The following is a 21,763-nucleotide window of genomic DNA, read 5'->3' on the forward strand; positions in this document are numbered from 1 at the left end:
AAGAGTCTTGAGTAAAATGCTGCACTTTGTCTGTAAGCTTTTAGTACAAGAAATGAGAAAACATTGTCGTTTTTTTCAACGCCGGTAATTGTTATAGGCCTAGTTGTAAATTTGCTTTCGATTAAAGTCTTACGCAAAGAGCCAGCTCGCAATTGTGAGTTCATTCTTTATTGCCAAAGCAGAATCAATATATTGTCTTGGGTACAAAAAATTTTCGAAGAAATCACGCAACTTTTTGATGCCACTTTTTCTCCGGCTGATGTAAAAGAGTATCCTATTTACGTGCAGGCATTAAGTTTCGTTGCCAGAGCTTCTTTGAAAAAATTTTCCTCTCGTTCAAGTTCAGCCAGTCTGAGTGCCTCGCGCTCGCGTTCGATGCGCTCTTTGCGCTCCCGCTCGACTTTACTTTGTTCATATTGGCTTCGGAGCTCAAGACCGTATTTCTTGGCTCCCTGACGACGACGCAAACGTTCTTCCCTTCGTATATCGTCATCGGTTAGTTCTGAAAAAATTAAAAAAAAGAGTTTTCAATTCTATTAATCGATCGAATACATAACTAGAAACTTATAACCAAAAGTGAAACAGAACAGCTGTACTGTTGTCGATGAGGTGAACGATTCACAGTTGATGTGTGCAATTGCTCGAAATACGTGAATTGACTGATAGTCGATACAATTTTAGCATCAAAATATTTGAACAGTGAAGTTTAATCGATCTATTGCAACAGTCGATCGATACAATTTTCGTAAATGATACTTTTTCCTCATTATTTTTCTAATCAAAATTGTAAAAGTTTATACTTGACCTCATTTGAGCGCACCTGACTTTTATCAGCAGAGCATAAAAGTTTTAGTTTTTTTTTTATGAAAATACTACCGTTCGTGCACTGAACAATGTGAATTGTGCCATAACTTTCTTTGTGGCTCTGTATATATACTTGCGGCTGCATCGTTGGTTTAGCAAACGGTTAGCCCACGGCATCTTTAGCCGCACATCTAAAGCGCGCGCGTGTGTATGTATGTATATATATATATGTGTGTATGTGTGTGCATGCGTAGTACAGTGGCAGACCTCGAAAATTACTGACTTAACCCGGAATAAATGAGCAATTGGATGTATATATGCGGCTGGAATGAGTGATATAAGTATGCCATTGGCTCATTTATGTTACGCTAATTGACCCGCTGTGGCTTCAACATTTAATATTTATAGTTAGATTTTACGCCAGGCCTTGGTATAGCAGTAATTTGCTTTATTATAAATACTCGTGTTCTATGCATAAGCTGAGCAACAAATTACATGATATTGTACTGTTAATGTACACGCTATCACAGCCCTGTAATATCAATCATGAGTAATCTTATCGGTTTTTCAGTAGTATAAATCATCCTTGGTCAGGCATTTACGAATGATTTTGGTGGTGTTTCAATCTCACAGGAGTTTACAATTACACAATAATGAACTCAATTTAACTTACCTCTCCCTTCTGAACGAATAATTTGGTTTTCAAGCTGCTCTTTTTTTACTTTTTCTTCGTGCTGACATTTCCATGTAGCAGCAAGTTTTTGATTCTTCATAGCTTCTTCTTCCTTTTTGCGAAGCGCTTTTTCGATGCATTGATTATCGGCTTCAATTGCCAATTGTTTTATACAGTTCTCGACTTCAACATCTCGTTGTGATATTATCTTACGAAATTCCTGAAAAGAAATTATGGAACCAGTAATCAATTGTTGGTAAACTTTTGTGAACGCAACATTTGAAAATTTAAATAATAAATCAAAAATCAAGTGTTTTGAATATGGTTTTGATAAAATCACATCATGGCTCAGATTAAATTTAATGCTTCATTGGAAACGTTGAATTACAACAAAATAATACCATTCATAATGGTAAAAGTTTACCACGGTTTGGTGGTATTGAATAAATTCCTAGGATTTACCTGACCATTACTTTATGAACTGATTGAATATGAACTGATTTTCACATGTACATGTAAAATGATTCAAAATTATGGGACTGCAATGGGAACGAAATATCAACCGAATTTAAAAAAAATGAGTTCATGAGAGCAAAATGAAAAAAATTTTATTTTTAAATATTTTTCATGTATTCTATCGCAAGTACATTTATACATTTGAATCGTTTAATATTCATTGAAGACAACTAAAAAGTTTACTTTATCAATCTAAAAATTTAAGCTGTTATCGGAGTTGTGTGAATTTTTGTTCATTTATAATTCCTATTTAATCTGATCTACTCATTAAGCATAAATGAAAAGATTTCTATATAGAAATATGAACTATTCTTTAATCATTGAATCACAAACGCATAATAGCAACATAGATTAATATCTGTTTTCTTCCTTAACTAATTGCCTATTTGTCGGTATTCTTCATTTAAATAAAATTATAAGAAGCGATTTAAGTTGCATTATAATTCTATTTATGATTGGTCATGGAATCTATAAAAAAGTACCCATAAAAAGATTGAAAATTCAATGAAAACTAACGGTTTGGTTAAATATAGTACTATATGAATATTTGCATTTCAGAGAACTCAAATATGTTTTCGTTATACACTCGTATTTGTATTGCTATTCTGCACAACTATAAAACTGTATACATCTCAATTCTATTACCTCTCGGATATATATCATTTTAGACGGTTTTGACACAAAGTGCACGAGACAAAATTTAATCTTAATAATGCATATGAAATAAATTTCCACAACAAAAATCACTCACAAATGTCATGTATATAATGCACAATAATATATAAATACGAATTTTCATGCAGAGGGTTTTTCCCCTCTTGTTACTGGGTATAGTTTGAAAAAAATGTATATGATAGGTATGAGCGACTCTTCGGGTACCCTGAAAAATACGAGAAATCATGCCAACAGAAATAACGCTTAGGATGAAAATAAATTTTTTTATAGCTAAGCGTGGAATTCAGAGTGGTGTTAGAGTGAGATGGTAAACTAAAAAAGGTGAAATCTGAGCTTTCCGAATCCATGACTGCTTCAAAGCTCTCACTTTAGCCAACGCGAATCAGTTTGATTTCCGTTGCATCACCTCTCCTCCATACTCTCTCTCTCTCTCGTTTTACTTTCTTCCATTCGTCGTTCTTTACACTTCGCCTCAACTCTATATGTCAAGGGTGTTCTGTACATGCGTATACATATAGCGATAAAAGCTCGAGGTATTGGTGCAGCTTTGACACCCCCGCTCTACCTATATATCGCTCGATATCCGGTACGTGCAGTTGTCGACTCTGTAATGCGAATCCAGCTTTCTATGGTAAAATTTCGAATCCTCGCCTATATTTAAACTTTTCTATTTAAAGGTGAATTTGTAAAAAGCGAGGAAAAAAAACACATTCAATACAGTGCATTCGGACGAAAATTGCATATTGCAAATTTACAATGTTTTCCGAAAAAAATATTGTTATTTTAAAAATTCAAAAATCTTTCATTTTACCTGTAAATCTTGCATGTAAGCCAGCATCTCTCGACGTCGAGTCTCTTTATCGACGCTTGGTTTGATTACACCGAAGCTAGCTTCGTAACGTTCGAGCACCTCCTCTTGCTGAATTTGAGCCTCTAGCTTACGCTTCGCTTCGGCCAATTGTTTGTCCAGATCCTCGCGCATCTTTAGCTTCTGTTCGCGATTTTTTAATTCCTCCGCGCTCTTGTCTCCCTGTCTTTGATAAAACGGCGGTGTTTCTTCCGAGGCAAGAAGTCCACTTTTAAGAGATTTCATTTTCCGTGCTTGCTCCATTTGGCGCTTTAGTTCTTCGGTTACTTGACGGGTATATTCTTGCTTTTTTGCAGTGTTTTTTGCTTCTCGCTCGAGCGCTACTGTTCTGAGACTTTCTTCCAGTGTATGCCAATACTGATCTTCGTTTCGTTTGAGTCTGGAATCAAACAAGTTACGCGTTAAATTTATATTTTATCTTACGGGATACCGAAAATTGGATGCGTCATTTCTGAAAGCTCACGTGCCAATTTTTCAAATGCATAAGTACGTGAATTTAATATTTTTTCAAAGAAAAACTTGAATCGCGAGAAGTGCATCGTTACTTGGAAATTTCCCCTGAACGATTGAGATTTGTTCTATCCTATTACAAAACTTTGCTTGTTAAAATTCTTTTAAAAATAAAATGGTATTTCGAGTTCAAGAAATGATCGAGTAGATGAATTTTAAAAAGACAACTTTTGCGGACCAATTGTTCGAACCGATTGAAAAAACATTGGTAGGTATGACCGATTTTGTAAAAATATTTTCCGTTTCTTTGATTGTGTGCGTATATGAATATACAGCAAAAGTTTTAATATTAAGTTCTGAGAGGTTTTACGTGATAAAACATTCTTCAATTGTTTGAGCCTCGAGAGCCCTATTACTTTTACAGCCGTGCACATAATAAGCCAGTACAAAACTTGAAGCTGTGCTCAGGTTGTACTTTACAGTTTACTGTAAGATACGGTTTATGACGCAAATTACAAACTCCACTACGTTCGTGTTAAAAATTAATATATCAATATCAAAAAGTCTCACAACAGTTCAAACGAAAGTTAATTTGAAATGTTACTTAACAGTCGCAATAAAAAACTTTTTATCGTAAAAAGAACTTAATAGCGAAAGTTATTCTTGGCAGCTAATCCGGAGATTATTATTATTATGGTTATCGCGCGGAATTATAACTGACCTTCGTATTTTTGCAGCCTCGTCAATTTGCACAAGATTGATACGTTTGGCATCTTCCAACCAAGCCTGACTACGACCTTTTCGCACTTCTTGACTGCTCTCGACGTATCGTTGAAGTTTTTTCTCTTTCAGTAATGTCTGTCGAGCTTGCTCGCGTTCTCGCTCTTCTGCGGCTGCTTTTTCAGCCAACTCGGCGATTCGTTGCTTCTCTTTCAGGCGAAATAGATCGACTAATTCTCGCGTCTGTTCTGCTTCTTCCCGGAGTAATAGTTCGCGCAAGCGATCTCGACGTTCCTCGATATCTTCCTCGTAAGCTTCCAAACCTTTATATAAAAAGTTTTTATTGAAGCTATGGGTTGAATTTGAAATAGATAGCATTTTGTCCATGGAAATAATATATTTTTTTAAAAATTACATTTAACATTTGACTCATAATCATTAAAAAAAAAAAATGAATATTGAAAAATATATTTAATTTATGAATTTATTTTCTATCCTTATATCTGCTTTTACCATTATAGATTTGTTCGTTTTTGCGTGTGTTTATTTTTTAATTATTTGCTGTTCAACAGTTAAAATACCATTATTTAAGCGAAACAAAATCTTAGATAAAAAAATCCGTTTGACCCATTTACATAATTTTAACAGACTTTTGAAAAGTGGATGCTATTCCATATCATTACTGTCATTTACAAGCGATACATGTTATGTTTATTCACAGCATAATAGGTTCATGTAACACACAGAGCAAATTAAATTCAAAGTGCTAAGTATCCTCTTGTTGTTACGAGTAATTTTGCACCCTGCCTACTTCTATCCTTACAAAGCTTTAATGAATACCATTGCATATTATTGTTGTTATTAGAAGGACGATGCAAAACTCATAAGTGCAATGCACTGCCAAGCTTTACTTTATATTTACTATTAACATGCACAACTGCTTTTGAATACGCCAGAGAAAACATACTTCATAAAATGGTTGTAAAAATTCATCAGCCAAGCATGTCTTTAGTTCACACAATGGGACTAATTTTGAGTTTTGAATGAAAATAATTGACAAGGTTAATAATAAACCTTGCGAATGTTGGAAATGCATTCAAATTTTTTTTAACCTTTTCCAGCTAAGTAAGTGATTTGCTGTTTACGACATTTAGGTCCTGAAGTTAATAATTTGTATACACAGCATATCCTGTGTGAATTCGGTGGATTTCAACGTTACCCGTTTATTGTTGGAAAATTGGCAGAGGCAGTTATCCGATTGTTGAGCCGAAGAGAGTGGAGATGTTTATTTCCCTTTACGTGTATTATACTGACACAGCCTAAGCTGAGGCAGATAACTCATACTCCGTTTATGTCGACAAATTCGCAGTATATATCTGTAGAGATAACTCAGCAAACAAAGTTTGAGCTTTTGATATAATCATTAGAGTGTATATACTGTTTCTGACCGTTCCGCGTAAGTAGAGTGATAAAAATATTAACTCTGTTTGGGTTTCAGATTTTCTCTTAAAAAATCGAGCAAGTATTTATCTGTGGTAACTAGGAAATGCAGGTCAAGTATTTTAAACATAGAAATTGAAAAAAAAAATTTATGAAAAACGTTGAATAAACGAAAAATTGAAAGCGTGCTTGAATTTCACGTTGGGTCAATTAATTTTTACTGAAAATTCTAATGCTACGTAAACCTATGATCAAAAACGTGAAACAAACTACTTGACGAATGACTGAAAAGTCACATTGTTGAAATTTTCTCTACTTTCAATGAAATAAAACAGGAACTAAGCTTGTAGGAAGATAAAACTCTCTACTGTTTATTAGCACAGCTTTTTATCTTATAACCCATAACAATGGTAGTATAAAAGAGGTTTATAATATAGAATTCAAAAATACGCGTATTTTCTGCGTACGAGGAAAATTAATATAAAACAAAAAGCCGCGTTTTGTTTTCTTTAATAAAATGACAGTGCATGTTCGAGCGTTTACACGTGCATTAACTATCCAATTTCATGAATACTTGAGTAATTTACCCAATTTCACTCGCTCCTTAATATTTCGTGCGATGACTTTTTTTTCCCTGAGTCGGTTAACCTGTTCAAAGGCCATAAACTGTGCAAGTTCACGCTCAGACGTGGTGACTCTCTCCGCTATTTCCGAAGCTTTGTCCAGTCCGAATAGCGAGATGTAAGTTGCAGGCTTGCTCGGCGGTTTTGCACTTGAGCCACATCCATTACTTCGACGACGTCCATACGACACGCAACACCTCGCGTTGGCCATGTTTTTGGTGAGTAACTAGAACAACATAAAACAAAAGTATGTAGTTTTATGAAGATGCATGAAAAACTCATCTCAATAAATGTTCAAAAGATAATTCAAAGGAATAATGATGAGCTTCTGTAATCATACTAGTACTGCAGTGAAACTAATTTATTTTTCTGCTTGCCAAACTAAATTAGGTAGTTATAATTTATTTTTGCCAATTTTTAATCCTACCAGATAAATATTTAATTGAAATACATTATTTGTATTTGAAAATTCATAAATAAAAATTTAACTAGGTGAATCCCTGATTAACTCTAAAAACTATAATGCATAAGCTCGTTTGTAAGTTATGTAGGATTATACGATTCTTCGTATTTTTAATATACTTATCTAATTCGCATTTTTTTAAATTTATTGTTCATGAATTATTTCATATGTTGTATGTGCAATTATAATAAAACTTATTATGCTGAAAAAAACCAAATCATACCGACTTCTCCTTCAAAGCTTTTGAAACTTTTCGTTTCATCGATATTCTAATAAACGGCTTGAGCAGTTTGATAGAATGGGGTAAAAAAATGTGGATTTTAGAAAAATTATTATTTCTTTAAACGTAAAACTATATTGAAAAATTAACTTTTTATATTGTTTTTGAGCCTGTCTATTCAGCATCGATCGCGTACGCGAAAGCTACCCTTTGCCAATGATGCACATTTTATGCAATTTTTTTCAAACTTTGGCGAAAACGTGGAATCTTGGCAGAATTATGATTATTTTTCCGAGCACGAAACTAGTGGGAAGTTTCCTTGGATTACACAACTTCTAACAAAGGTGATAATTATTTTTAAATTCAGTTATTTTATAATAATTTAATAATGTTAGAATGTTTTAAAACTTGGTATTCCATTTCAGCGATACAGTCCGATCAGTGTGAATGAAATCATGCTTGCTAGTAAAAAATGTGAAATTGGCCATTATATAAAATTATTCTCTTTTGTTTTAATCCATAAATCGTTATGTATAAGTAAATGACTCAACGGCAACAGCGAACGCAGCTACGTATTCCTGCTCTTCTCTTGCTTAAGTTGAAATACTTAAAAGCTTAAAACTACAAGTCTCTCTCTCTCTCTCTCTTTCTCTCTGATCTTTCTATTTTTCCCCATCTTAACTCCAAGATACAAGGCAATAAGGGGAAGTGCGCTTGTTCATGCGGCAATGAAAGGCAGCCAGAAGTCCTTTGTTATATACATATAATAATATATACGTATATATCCGACTGTGTATTTTTATGCGAAATATCTCGCGCGAGTTTGCTCAAATGCTGGAGCATCCCATTTTGCCTATCTAACGAATAAGCTCCTTTGATTTGCAGCCATCAAGAGAGTACGTTTTCTCCTTTGCGAGGTGAAAAGCTAAAAGGAAAACTCTGTGGTAGTTCGTGACTCGCTATAGCTCCTTTTGACTGGTAAAAAAATCACGAGGCACTATGTTGACGTTGAATGGCTATAAGGGTTCCATCGGGAAAAAAAGACCTCGGAGGAACTCATTTATGTTTCATTGGATAAAAAGGCGGCGCCTGGCACAGGTAGCTAATCGACATTGCTATGAGTAAATGTCAAAAAAAACTTGAAGTGATAAAAGCAAAAAATACTTTTTAAACTACACGGGAATTCGCAATTTGTAAAATTCTTGCAAAAATCGTAATTTTAGTTACTGCTTAGAGTAGAAATACTCCTAGAATTTCCCAGTAATTTGTCGTAGACTTGGTTCTAATAGAGCTCGCTACATTCTATTCCAGTGTGAGTTTTGAATTTTCAAATTAAAGTGTCGTGCAATGCTTTACGCAGACGTTTAATCTATATACTTTGTTGAGCTCTGGAAGTTCAGAGTCTAAAAAAAAGGAGAAAATGAATTCTGAGTATATAACTCGAAAAATCGACGCCTCTCACAGGTATGAAAGGGTGTATTTATAAAAGAGCATATATATAGAGTGCGAAAATGAAATAGTAGCGCCAGAAGAAGCATAACGCAGAGGAAGCGCAAGTTAATGGACTCATGGTGCTGCACGACCTCCTTTTTCCTTCTCTTTCTCCGTCTATAGCGCACGTATATAGGTATAGAGTCGCGCGAAGCTTTGTCATAGCGGTATGGGTTGGGCGGGCGACCAGTAAAGGTGCTTTAAGGGCTCCAGCGTATACATACATACAGCCGCACACATACACGCGCATAAATCCGCACTGTTCAAAGGTGGCGATTAATGATCTTGAGCACGTAAATACGTGTACCGTTTCGAGGAGTTATGTCGTCGTAGTGATGGCCAAGAGCCTCGTAAAGGACGATTATGTAGTTGAGTGGGTGATTTGATTTTTGTTTTACTACTATTATCGAGGCCCTCTATTTACGTGGGTCAACTCGAAGGATACTTTTGTTCCTTTATCAAAATTGATTAACTACTTTGGATCCTGAAATCTATTTACTTGGCGAGAATCACAAGTACGGAGCCGAGTACTTTAATTGCTGCGTTGCATATTGTTTCGATGGTTGTTAGACGCGCATTCATAAGTGATAACCAAGGAGTTATCAACAATGTAAACAAACATTTGACTTTCATACCTGTTCAGGATAAATTGAATTACTGACTCTAGCCCCCGGTGAGCATCGAAAGCATTGAAATGATGCCGATCCAAAAGCTTGATTTGCGGTCGCTCAACAGCATAACTAAATATCGTTGCACAAGCAGATGAACGCCAATAGTGCTAGTGGTTCATAACCTATCCCGTAGTCTGACGATTAAAGTACAAGCGTAACGCCTCGCTCGAACTGAAGCTCGTGTACACACACATACACAAACACACGCCTGCCCTGAGCATATTCGTATTCCGCACTCGAGTGCGTTTGTCGTCGTCATGGCTACGATGCATCGGAGCTACATACACCTTCTACTCCGAGTCCATTATATCGAGCCAAAAATTTATCAAATATTTACAGTTCGCAAGGGAAGAAAGGGAAGCTCAATTTTGCGTTTTTAAGACCTTCTGACTTTGCTGCTAACGTACTAATTGAAATTAAATTATGCATTTTTTGGGTTTATCAATTTCGTAAAATTTTTAGAAACTTCTTCAAACATTTCAAATGTTATAGAATTTTCTCACCCGAAAAAAGATATTCAAGATGATTTATTACTAATGATTTATGTTACATGAATTCTCTTGCGATTTGGTAAATATGACAAACATGTTATTGTTCTATTGACGAAGTATGGCTCCCTTGAGAATTACGTGCAATCATGCTTATCTCGCATAGTATATTGACCCCATTATTATGCATCAAATTGATCGAATTATGATTACAATGGAGTACCATATTTATACACATGTTTGGCTTATACATATACTCATAAGTTTTAAATCATATCAGGGTATCAATTGAAATTTCTCTGTAATTTAATAACTTGTTGTTAACACGTCATAATGAAATATTTTTTATAATTTTAACTGACATAAATAACCCACTAATTTTCAATCTTGCAAGTTTTAAATGTTACAAGATTACTTTGTGCATCGACCATATCAACGCGAATCGAGAACTCGAATAAAATACACGTATGTACGTCGTTTAAATAACAAAGTGTAGAAACAGAAACAGTTTCCATTTAAATGCGTATGTTGATTTGAACGGAAATGTACTTGTGGCACTAGATTGTAGTTCTACAACTGCATTAAAGCCAAGGTATATGTACGTGCGAGACAAAAGCAAAGTCGCGTGCATTTGTGTGTTTCAGCGTTTTATTGCTGAAAAGCGAGCTCAGAAAAGCCACAATGAGTTAAATTATCAAGAATACTACCGTGACTTAGGTTCAATCGGAGAATATCTGAACTAGCTTATCCAAGTTTTCATGTAAAATTTGATTTTTACACGTATAAAGTTTTAGAATAATTACCCGCATTCTATTCGATGATATTATGGGATATAGTTTGAAACTACATCATGTAAAAAGTAATTTTCTTAATAATTAATAAAATATTAATATATACAATAGCCTTCCACCAATGATTAAATTTGAAAATATAGCTATGAAATGATTGAGCCATCGCGCAACTTTGATGAAAATCGAAGTTATAAGAGCGGCAAGTATTTTCAAACTAACTTTTTTTTTAAATATGTTTTATCACGTACAGTAACTTTCATGCCTTTGAGCAATTAGCCTTTACGTCGCCGGTGTCGTCTGTCCTTCTACAATATCTCGAGCTTTTAGCATCTACCACTAAGATGGTGTCAGTTACGTTGGTTATCATACGCGTATAAGCGAGGGTCTGTGTATAGATTTTCTTGACAGTCTCAGACTCTAGGCGGCGTGGATACCTGACTCTATGTAGTAATTCAATACCCGTCAATGGGCGTATTAAAATATAAATAATAAAATCATAAAAATTATAATTTTACGTATATATATAACTAATTGCATCACTTTTCAAGCGTCTAATAAGCGTTACATGTGCATACATTTTAATTGAATCATGATCTTTTACTGTGTATTTTACAGGAAGATAAAAGCATACACGACTCTAGAAGGCACTGTAATAATGAATATTATGAACGTATACAAGAGTTTCTTGGAACACTATAAAGCTAATCAAATTAAAGCAATTCGCTTTACATTGAAATATTATGCGCGTATATAAGTGCATGAATAAAATTTTACATTATTATGCAAAAGACAAAATTCTAACAGTGTCATGAGTAATATTTTATATAATTAAATGAAGAAGTATAGAATTTATATTACAAAAAGTCATAGAACTTGAGATATAGAACTTGCATTTATGAATGATTAAAATAATTGTTTTTATCTAATCTTGTCAAAATTAAAACTTTATTTAAAATGTATGTGCATTTGGATGAAATATGTTAGTTTACAGTATTTTTAAACTATGAAATCATAAAACGAAACAATGAGCGACTCTATTTAGTACAAAAAGTCCAATAAAAAATTCAACAAAGTAAGGTCTTGTCTAAGTATAAATCGAAATAAATATTGAATAGCATGATCGAGCTCTTAGTACAGGACAGATAGAAATGAAATTAGCCGTTGACCAAAACTCATCGTATTACCAGCTGTCAAATTGAATAAACGAGCATTGCTATGCAGCTCCGTGGAACGAATCAACAATCTAGTATTCAATTGCTGCATAGCCACAGCGTATGTGTATGTGCGTGGATAAACGTATGTGTATGAGTGTGTGTGTATATATATAGCTGTAGCCTAACGGTAAATTTAATCGGACACACAACGAGCTGGACGCGCGTGTGCAGGCGTAAACAAAACAATAAAACCTTCGGGATAAAAAATGCATTTAAATGGACTGTAGTTGAAAAAGAGACATGTCTGTGCGCAAAAGAGCTCGGGGTAGTTTTTTCCGACGACAATTCTCCCATAAACATAAAAATCAGTGCGACTAATGCGCTCGTAATCCAATTTAATACGTATGACTGCACGTACAGAGGAAACTTTTTGGCCAAATTCATCTGCTGTGACTTTGTCTGCTTCCCATGTATTATGTATAAATACGCACACTTCGAATAATCACCGCAGCATTACGCCACGAAGTAAATGTCTATCGGTACTCTATACTGCTAAAGAGCAGCTGCATATATATTTTCGAGTGATCGTATATAGCTTATCCAAAAATAATGGCTGAGTCGAGCAATTAGTCGTCGTACTATAAGCGATAGAAAGAGGAGGTGGAGGAATCGATCGGCACCTTCGTTAATCAAACTCGATTGAGTGCAAATAGAGATTGGCACAAAGGGAGGGGAGGGCAAGCAAAAAGAAGAGCAGCCTCGGCTTTTCTAAAGGGACTCCACTTTTTTCCGGCCATGTTATCCGCAAGAATTTCAAACTCAACCGAGCGAACGAGAGAGAGTGAGAGAGAGAGCGTCTGTCGTGAACAAACTTCCCGCCGTGCAGCAGTCGTTATTTTCATCTTCCCGCGTGCACTATATAGTGCTCTTTGTCTATTATTCTCTCAAATATATATGTGTGTATATATAAACCCTGAGTCTGTTCAAACTTGATTATAGCTGGAAACTCAAGTGTAAAAAAAATGAACGAATATTTCTCGTACGAATGTAAGAATGGTTAATTTAATACATCATTGCTTCAACAATGTTGAAGCGCATCTTACTAGTAATTCAAAAAATTGTCGTCTTTTTACAATGTAAATCATTGAACCGAATTTTTTTCAAGTTTTCTTGCAACAATCGAAGCAAAAGTAATTGAGATCGATGAAATAATTTATATTCTAACAGGATATTTTGAATGAATTACGGTAACGATAAGAGGGTTGTAGAAAATTTACTCTAAGTCGTTAGAGGTTGAATAATTACCGTTTCCGATGTGATATTGCATTGCCGCTACCAGCGCTTGCACCGAGAAACACTGGGCAAATAAAAAAAAGGATGAAGTTCCATGCCTGGCAATGTATACAGAGAATTCAGCCATGTCTGCCACGCGCATAATACATGGATATATAACTACTGTGACGTCAATTTCCGCTCTTTGAACAAATACAAAGCTTTAAAATTTCCTTTATTAAAAAGTCGTTAAAGAGAATTGGCTGCGATTGAAACTCGCGAGCTTTATTGCCACAGTCGATCTCTTAGCTGCGCAATTAAACCATTTAATGACAGAGACATTTTTCACGTAGCAAACAATGTGTACTGTAATGCTGTTTAATTTTCATTCGTGCCCTTTTATAAAAAGATAAAAATAAATCTAGCCCGCGCACTTGGTTAAAGGATTCTTGTAATTAACTATCAGATTAAAAAGTTTATTCGGTTGAAATGAAAAGTATTTTTAAGTACAGACAAATAGTTGATTCAAGTTTACTGTATTGTAAGAGAGCAACATAAAATACAAAAATTCAACCATTTGGAAATGGGAATCAACCGATATTTTACGATTCTACCATGAAACGAGCTGAAGTTTTTGAGCAATCATTTGAATAACTCATAAGTTTAAAATGGTTGTAAAACGAGTTGATTGCTCACTCATAAACATTTTTATAGTCTCAGTTGCATATATTTTTTTACTTTCAAAAATGTCGAATAAAACATGGATATTTTTGCATTTATTTTCTATAGTATATTTCTATATGGTTATTTGCGCGCTAATTATTGTGGATCGATATCAAAGTATATGAACGAATTGAGTTGTGGTCCTTAATTCTAAGGCTTTTTTGTTCAAGCGTCTTATTGTATCGTCGAGACAGTGCTTGATGAAAAATTCAGTTGACATCGAGAACGAGTCGACGAGTTCTATGTTCAGAAAAAATTTTCAGCGAGAAATCCTTTCATTTTCGGGCATTGAGAGTATAAAAAGCCACTGACATTGAACAAAAAGGAAAGAAAAAAGCATCGAAGACGAAACACAAAGAAAAGAAGTAAGAGGCTTGAATCGGATCGGCGCACCCGAAAAATGCTGGACCTTTCCAAGAAGAATCCTCACTCGAGACTTGCGCGTCCACGCGATACAACCATTATGTCGCTGAGCTTGAAAACTCTCTTGATCGCTTGGTTTTCTGTTTTTTCTTCTTTTTTTTATATAGAAGAGTGAGGTTTCAAAGTATACTGTATAAGACCAGCATCAATCCCGGGACATCATGCAGTCTCCTTACAAAATGAATGATTATTCTGACCGAGACCAAGTTATTTTCGATCAAATGAATTTCAATGCTATATTTACATGATTATTCTGATGATATTGAGACATGGGTAGAAAAAATAATCAAAAATAAAAGTTACTTATGCTACGAGGTTCACGTTATTTAATAATCGACAAATTTGTATTTCCAACTACCAAATATTCAAGCGAGACCTTCCTATTGTGGTGCACTAGTTATGTAATAAAAAGAAAAAAATTTAAAAGCCAGCACAAAAAGTGACTTTTTCATTTAACCTTTTAATGATCAAATGGACCGATTTTGGAGCCGACTATTTTGATGCGATTTTTCCCATGTTATCAGCCTAAGAAGAATTTCGTAATGTCATTATGTTTGGACGAATATTTTTCTGCGCTTACAGAATTAAGACTCAAAATTACAATTATTCACCATTGAAAAACTGTTGTGACCAAGTAAACAATAAAAAATGTGTAGATTGAAAACAAAAAAATGTTTTATTGAGTTTCTTCGGAGTGTTAGCGTAAAGAATTCATGATATTAATATGATAAAAGGGGTACCCTACAGTAAAAGTATCTCATGGAATTTTCATGGAATTTTTTAATCACTCCGTATAGTAAAATGGCGTATTGTGTTGTAATAACGTATTGTAAATTTCATTGATACGACGGGAATTTTCTTCTAATACGTAAAAAGTCATGTATGGGTCCTTAATTATGACTTTGGAAATACAACTTTGTTTCATTGGTAACACTTCCACAAATCTCCGAAGTCTTTTTGTTCAATATTCAGTATTACTATCGAAATAAGTAAAAAGAAAATGGAATTCATTAATTTACTTTCATTTAAATATTTACTTTTATTTCACTGAGAGAAAGGGTATTGCAAAAAGTACTATGTGTATAAAAAAACTTGACATATGAGACTTTTTGCCACAATATATACTAAAAATATTGCTATAATTATATTAATTTTTACCAGCCATTTAATCAAAAATTACTATAGTTGTAGTAATATTTAGTACATATTGTGGAAAAAAGTCTCATATGTCAGTGTAGTCAAACTTTTCCATGGACTATAGTAATTTTCGTTGTACACATTGTACTTTTTGCAATACCGTTTCTCTCAGCGTTTAGTTTCATTTACGAAAAATCATTAGAAAATTTCACATCTTAGCTACTATTATTGTAAAGCTACTTATTGATTTTAAAAATTAATTTTTTTCTTAGATTCTGTCGTCCAAACGTTGTGGTATACCCATGCATTACCAGGATAAAAAAATACAAGCCTCATAATATCGATAAATCTGCTCAGCTTTCTGCAACCTATGCTGCTATTTATAGAGACAATTACGATGTTAAATTAAACTGTGAATATAATATTGAATACAAAGAAAGTATACGTTCAAAATAAGAATACCGAAGATAGATTTATTTTTCTAATACAAGCATACGTTAGTGTTCGCTCTGAATCCAGAAACCTCTTTGAATTTTTTAGTATTTTCATAGTTAAAAATTTAAGATTAGAAGGCTAGTTGAGAGGAATTAAGGCTTTGATATTTTTTATTTGGAATATATAGTTTCTTGCGCTGAAAGCGGATTTATGTGGCCATGACAGACCGCTGTGCTCGTCGGCAAGTCCAAAGCTTAAAAAACACAAAGTTGATGCATATTAATTATTGAACTTCGAACAATCTTTGAGTATTCATTGCTTGAAACATTATATAAATATATGCTAAAAATTGTATACGACTCATCACTGATGAATTTTTAATGTCTAAGAATGAAAATTAGTTATAAAATTATGATTATTAGTACTACTTTGATTCGAGAGCTACATTCAAATAATCTTTTTTTTTTCTTTAAAAAATCATGTGAATCCGTTTTATTCGTCACCTCATTAGTTGATATTTTTTGTGGGAGAATCGAATGGGGTGTTAGCTAATAGTACTTTACAATACTAGTGGCATAAGTAACACTTTTCGGCACGGCGTAGTTTAATCGGACCCTAATAGCTTGGCCGAAAAGTGTCCCCATGGCACGAGTATCGTACAACATTTTATAGCACTGTGCTAAGTTCACATTTATGCCCCCTTTTCCTATGCATAAGTCGTTCTTTCTGGTAATGCAAAGTGAGGTTAGCGCACGAGCGTATGCGAGTGCGATGCGAACGCAGCGGTGCCAGAATGTGCGACTTATGCCACCGAAAAGGGTGCCATAAATGTGAACTTATGCCACGCAGTGCTATAAAATTCTAATACTCAATAATTCATTATTTATTTCAGTTTACTAAATTTTCTGATTATCATTTTGTCATTTTCATTTAATAAAACAATAAGTAACAAATTTTCAAACTTTATAAAGAAAAAAAAACATTCGTTTCCTTCGCTCGCTTTGTTTCTCTTGTCATCGTGTCGGCTACAACCGAATAGTCGTGTATTTCTATTTCAACCATCTTTTTTTATTAATAAATTCAATATCAATCTTACATAGTATACATTTTTAATTTTAGAATTGGCGTGTGAGAATGCACCTCCTATTCACTATATATACAAATGAATCATCAATATTTTGGATTCCATGTAATGATATAAACCATCATACATGTACGAAAACTCATTGACTCTTTTTTATACTTGCGAAAATGGGCCATTTACCACTTTCTCCCCTTCAATAGCTCTGAACGACGCATTTCCGTGCGATAATGCGCGCAACTACGGCGACGCAAGCAACAGCAGCAACACAGCAGCAGCAGCAGTGCCGTCGTAGTGGGGTGTTTTATTTTTTCTACTGCTCTTGCAGCATATATACACATATAATACAGGAATAATAGAGCACAGTAACAAAAAACAGCAGACAGAAAAAAAGTATACTCGCGCACGGAAGCGCACAGCCCCGGAATAAATAGATATTCAAACGATAACTCTTTTCCTAGCTTTTCCCCTCTTTGCGTACTTGTATGCTACTTTTTCTTCAATCGATATTGTCACTTATATGTGTGTGTGTGTATTGCTCGTATTTTTTCTACTATACTTTTACTCATAATCTTTTTTCGAAAATTTTAATAATATGTAAATAAAGATTTCAAAACGATTTTTTGATGATTAGTTTCATGAAATCTTGCGATTTACCTCTCATCTATTTATCAAAAAATACTCTGTGTTGTGAATTGAATAAAAATGTTCGTTCAATGATTTAAATAAATAAATTCTCTATATTTATTGGATCTACGTACAATATTTTTTTCTACTGACGGACACGCAATCAACTGAAAAATTTTAGCTTAAAATTAATTAAATTGGTAGATTTTCCTTGTGGAAATCTATCGTATTAATTTTAGTACTGGAGAAAAGGGTAAAAATTGAAAAAATTTTTAATTATAATAAAAATAAGTTTTCATCAAAATTATAATCAGTCTAGTCGGTGCATTTGAGTTTCAAAATACATACGGGTACAGAATACCACGAATTTCTAGCAACGCAACTATTACCGAATGCGAATTAGTTCGACTGTCAATGCGTCGTACAGTAGTCTTCATTGACCGAATTCACAGACTGTTCACACATACACATACCCATACTCTAATAGTAAACATTGTAACAATAGTAAACTATGGTTTTGCATTGAGAGGACTGGGACATTGTTGCATTGCGCCAAATGCAAAATACACGAATGCCCGTGCGATTTCTATGTGCGGCGTCAATTTAGAAATCGTGTTTTACAAAGGTTAACAATGTTAGATAAATTAAAAGTGGGAGTGTGTTTTATTTTACAGTTTAATTTTATGTTGCTCAGATATTATTTAACTGAGCTAAAAATGTCGTAAGCCCTTACTTATATATTACTTTTACCTGAAAATAGTTGCTTATCAATTTGATAAAATAGTGAAAAAGTGACAAAGTGATTTTTTTCAGGAAAAATTTTTTTATTTTTCAAGACGATCCATTTTATCACGATGAAAATAACGATAAATCATTGATTCTTGTGGAATTTGCCTTGAAAATAAATTATATTTTGAGGATTTTGTACTTCGTCATTACGTGATACTTCGTTTGGTTATTTTATTTATTCAATTAATTAGAATTACAGGCTTTAGAGGAAAAAGAGAAGAGGAAAAGTCGAATAATCCTTTAAATATTTTACATTCTTTCACATACAAAAAGGCCATACGCTAGAATGGACAAAGAAAGAAAGAAAGAATGGAGGAAAATAAAGGGTTAATACGGGGAAAAACCTTTGGCGGGTCTACAAGAGACATTCGAAAGTGTACTAGCGTGAGATTAGATTCTTATCTAACGAAAGAGAGAATGCCGGAGCTCGTTCGTTGGGCTAAAACTGACTATTGCTACGCGATTAACTGTTCGTTCTTTTGGTGTTTCTATATTTTTTTTTCCGTTGCCCATGCGCAGCTTTACGTAAAACGTACTATAGAGTGTACAAAAAGTCTACGATATATACACACACCCAGCAAAAGAGATAAGGCTGATTCATGCTATGGTGATTTCGTGTTTGAGTCTTTTGAAAGAAAAAAATAAGTATTATTGGGAATTTTAATAATAAAAATTATCCGGGGAGATTTGGGGGACACAAAAAATTCGCCAAAATAATAAAACACAAGTGTTATGAAAATTTGTTTAATAGAATTTTTCATATATTATTATAATTCATAATAATTAAAAAATTATACGAATTTTTTTGTTTTTTCAGCTTTTTTTGATTTTAGGGCTCTTATGGAAAATTATGAATTCTTTGAATTTAGAGTTTAACCACAAAAATAAATTAATCATCTAGTTTTTAAGAAAATATTATTGAAAAAAATTATAGAGTTAAAGCGAGAATCAAAACAATTGACGTAAATGCTACGGTATCATTGCATTATTTAAAAAGCGGGTTATTAGAGTAAGTAAAAAGGACACTATTGCAAAAACGATAAAACATGGTAATTTCAGGGTTGTGGAAGGTGGCATTTTATCGAACGAAAGGAAATACCGTCTTAGTTTTAATTTTTTTATAAAAGTCAAGTAAATAAAGTGAACCTTCATCAGGAATCTATAGGAAATTTAATAACACGATTAACTTTTGTTTGCATTTGCTAACGAGAAGCTAATTCTTGTAAGTTAATAGAGCGCCTTCTGGAGATTTGTTTAAAATTCACTCAAATTGTTATATTGTACAACGATTGTAACAGTATTTTATGTAATTGAAAGATCATGTCAACGTATAACAGTTATTTATACTAGCCAAGCGTGTGTGGACATACAAGCGTATGGCGTATGATCATTGAACTGGTGACTTTCTCAAATACGAGCGTGCAATGTGATCAAGCCTTAAACGAAATAGTAATATTTCGTAACCTGAGCAAGCTTGAGCACTCGCATTCTTTATACAGCTGTGTGAGCTGCAAATACGCTATATCACAAGAAAGATTATTACAAGAAAGCTGCAGTAGCGGCAGTTGTGGCGCTTATACAATATAAATCCGGCGACGTCTGATTTAACGCCGAGTTGCGCTACTTATATACTGCATGACGACGACGTATGTTCCTTTGTCTTCCAAGCAAGTTAAAAAATATTCAAATCTGCTTGTTCAGCTACGGCTGTTACTTTTCATGCTACATATGAGGTTCCCAAGTTGGCGTGCAGTATAGCGGGCAATAACCTTTTTTCTTTTTGAAAGGGAAAAATCGTACAGGTTTGAGAAATTTTCGCGCGTAAATTTTCTTTATGGTTCTAACGTGTAGTCAAAGGAATTTGTGTATTTTTTTTACAAACTTTCAAATGCGATCCTATTATAACCATTTGACGTTTTTCTTAGCATTTCAATGGTCATGCCTGTCGATGGATCATATTAATGTGTTGAATGTATGAAACGTTCATGAAACTTGACAAAGTCGATAGATTCCGCTCAAGTTTTACGCCTGATTAATTTAATTTCAAGTTTACAACATTAAGTGTGAATGTACGTCAAGTCATCCATAATATAATAGTCCAAGATTCATCAATACATACTTATATATATGTATATATGCGCAGGTTGGGATACGTTGAGCAGTGTTCAAAACTAAATAAACCGTCGGCTTTGATTGATAGCTGGAGATAGCAGGCAGACAGGAGCCGCGTAACATCGGGCGTTACAGCTCAGCGGCATCGAGCAGAACAGCATTAGGTGGCAGAGCGACGACAAAATTGATTAAAATTAAAGCTCGACCCTGTCCTCGGCGATGTCGTCGTCGGCGGCGGCGGCGGCGGCGGCTGCTGCTGCTTCTTCTTCCACTATCTCGAACGTGACATTGAAATTGTAAATTCAGTTAGAGCTCGCTTCTTAATAGCGTGAAAAAGTTTCGTACACCATCGCCTGTATATACATATAAATAACGCAAACACATTATAACGGAGGCAAAACTTTTAAAATTAGCCTCAATGTTCGGTATATACGTTGAGAATTGCGTTTCATGACCGTCTCTCTTGTATGATAAAAACTTCACAGGCTCGAGATTAATTGTCGAGAAATTTAAGTGGCTCACGGATGCGGTTATTAATGAAAAAAGAAAAGCTCTCATCGTAGAAGTCGAGTCATAATTATATTTACTTAGCAGCGTTCTTGCTAAATTTTATTTTCCCTCAAAAATTCGTAGCAAAAATTCGTTTGTATATTTTTTTGTCTTTTTTACCAAGTGGCCTTTACATCATCTGGTTATTTTTGTGCATTCGTGAATATGAATAATTAATTTAAGTAAAACCATATGAATTCCACCACAATCAGAAAATTTTACAATGTAAAAGATCAGTTCCTACAATAATACAATAATATTCAGCGATTCTTTCTGGTGCATTGTTGTTAGATGTATTTTTTTGTTCTGACATTCTCTGGCGACAAAACTTGTTTCGCGTGATTTGTAAATAATCATTTGAAATGTAGTTAATTTATTAACCACGATAAATTTATGAAAATAATTAGAATTATATCAATAATTATTAGTTATCAATGTAATATTCCCATTTATGCATATACTAGTATGTTTCAAACCCGCTCCACGCGCGTCAATTTTCGTATTCTTGTTTTGAGGTTACTACTGAATGTCTGTTGACAGTTAGCAGCGCAGGCGCTCGTATCGAGTC

The 21,763-nt window shown here is 34.1% G+C and overlaps 1 protein-coding gene across 1 annotated transcript in view; it reads right to left on the bottom strand.

The window, feature by feature from the left end:
- Positions 1–260: 260 nt before the first annotated feature.
- LOC106658473 (trichohyalin) overlaps positions 261–21,763 on the bottom strand; it is a 36,791-nt gene continuing 15,288 nt past the window's right edge. The window contains exons 2-6 of the mRNA XM_014380473.2: positions 6,734–6,995; positions 4,708–5,029; positions 3,480–3,915; positions 1,478–1,697; positions 261–502 (exon numbers count right to left, since the gene is read on the bottom strand). Of these exons, the coding sequence (XP_014235959.2) occupies positions 279–502; positions 1,478–1,697; positions 3,480–3,915; positions 4,708–5,029; positions 6,734–6,980 (1,449 nt within the window). The 5' untranslated portion in view covers positions 6,981–6,995 and the 3' untranslated portion in view covers positions 261–278. The remainder of the gene's footprint in view (positions 503–1,477; positions 1,698–3,479; positions 3,916–4,707; positions 5,030–6,733; positions 6,996–21,763) is intronic.

The sequence above is a fragment of the Trichogramma pretiosum genome, unplaced genomic scaffold, assembly GCF_000599845.2.
Source record: "Trichogramma pretiosum strain Unisexual culture from Peru unplaced genomic scaffold, Tpre_2.0 scaffold28, whole genome shotgun sequence".
Lineage (NCBI taxonomy): Eukaryota > Metazoa > Arthropoda > Insecta > Hymenoptera > Trichogrammatidae > Trichogramma > Trichogramma pretiosum.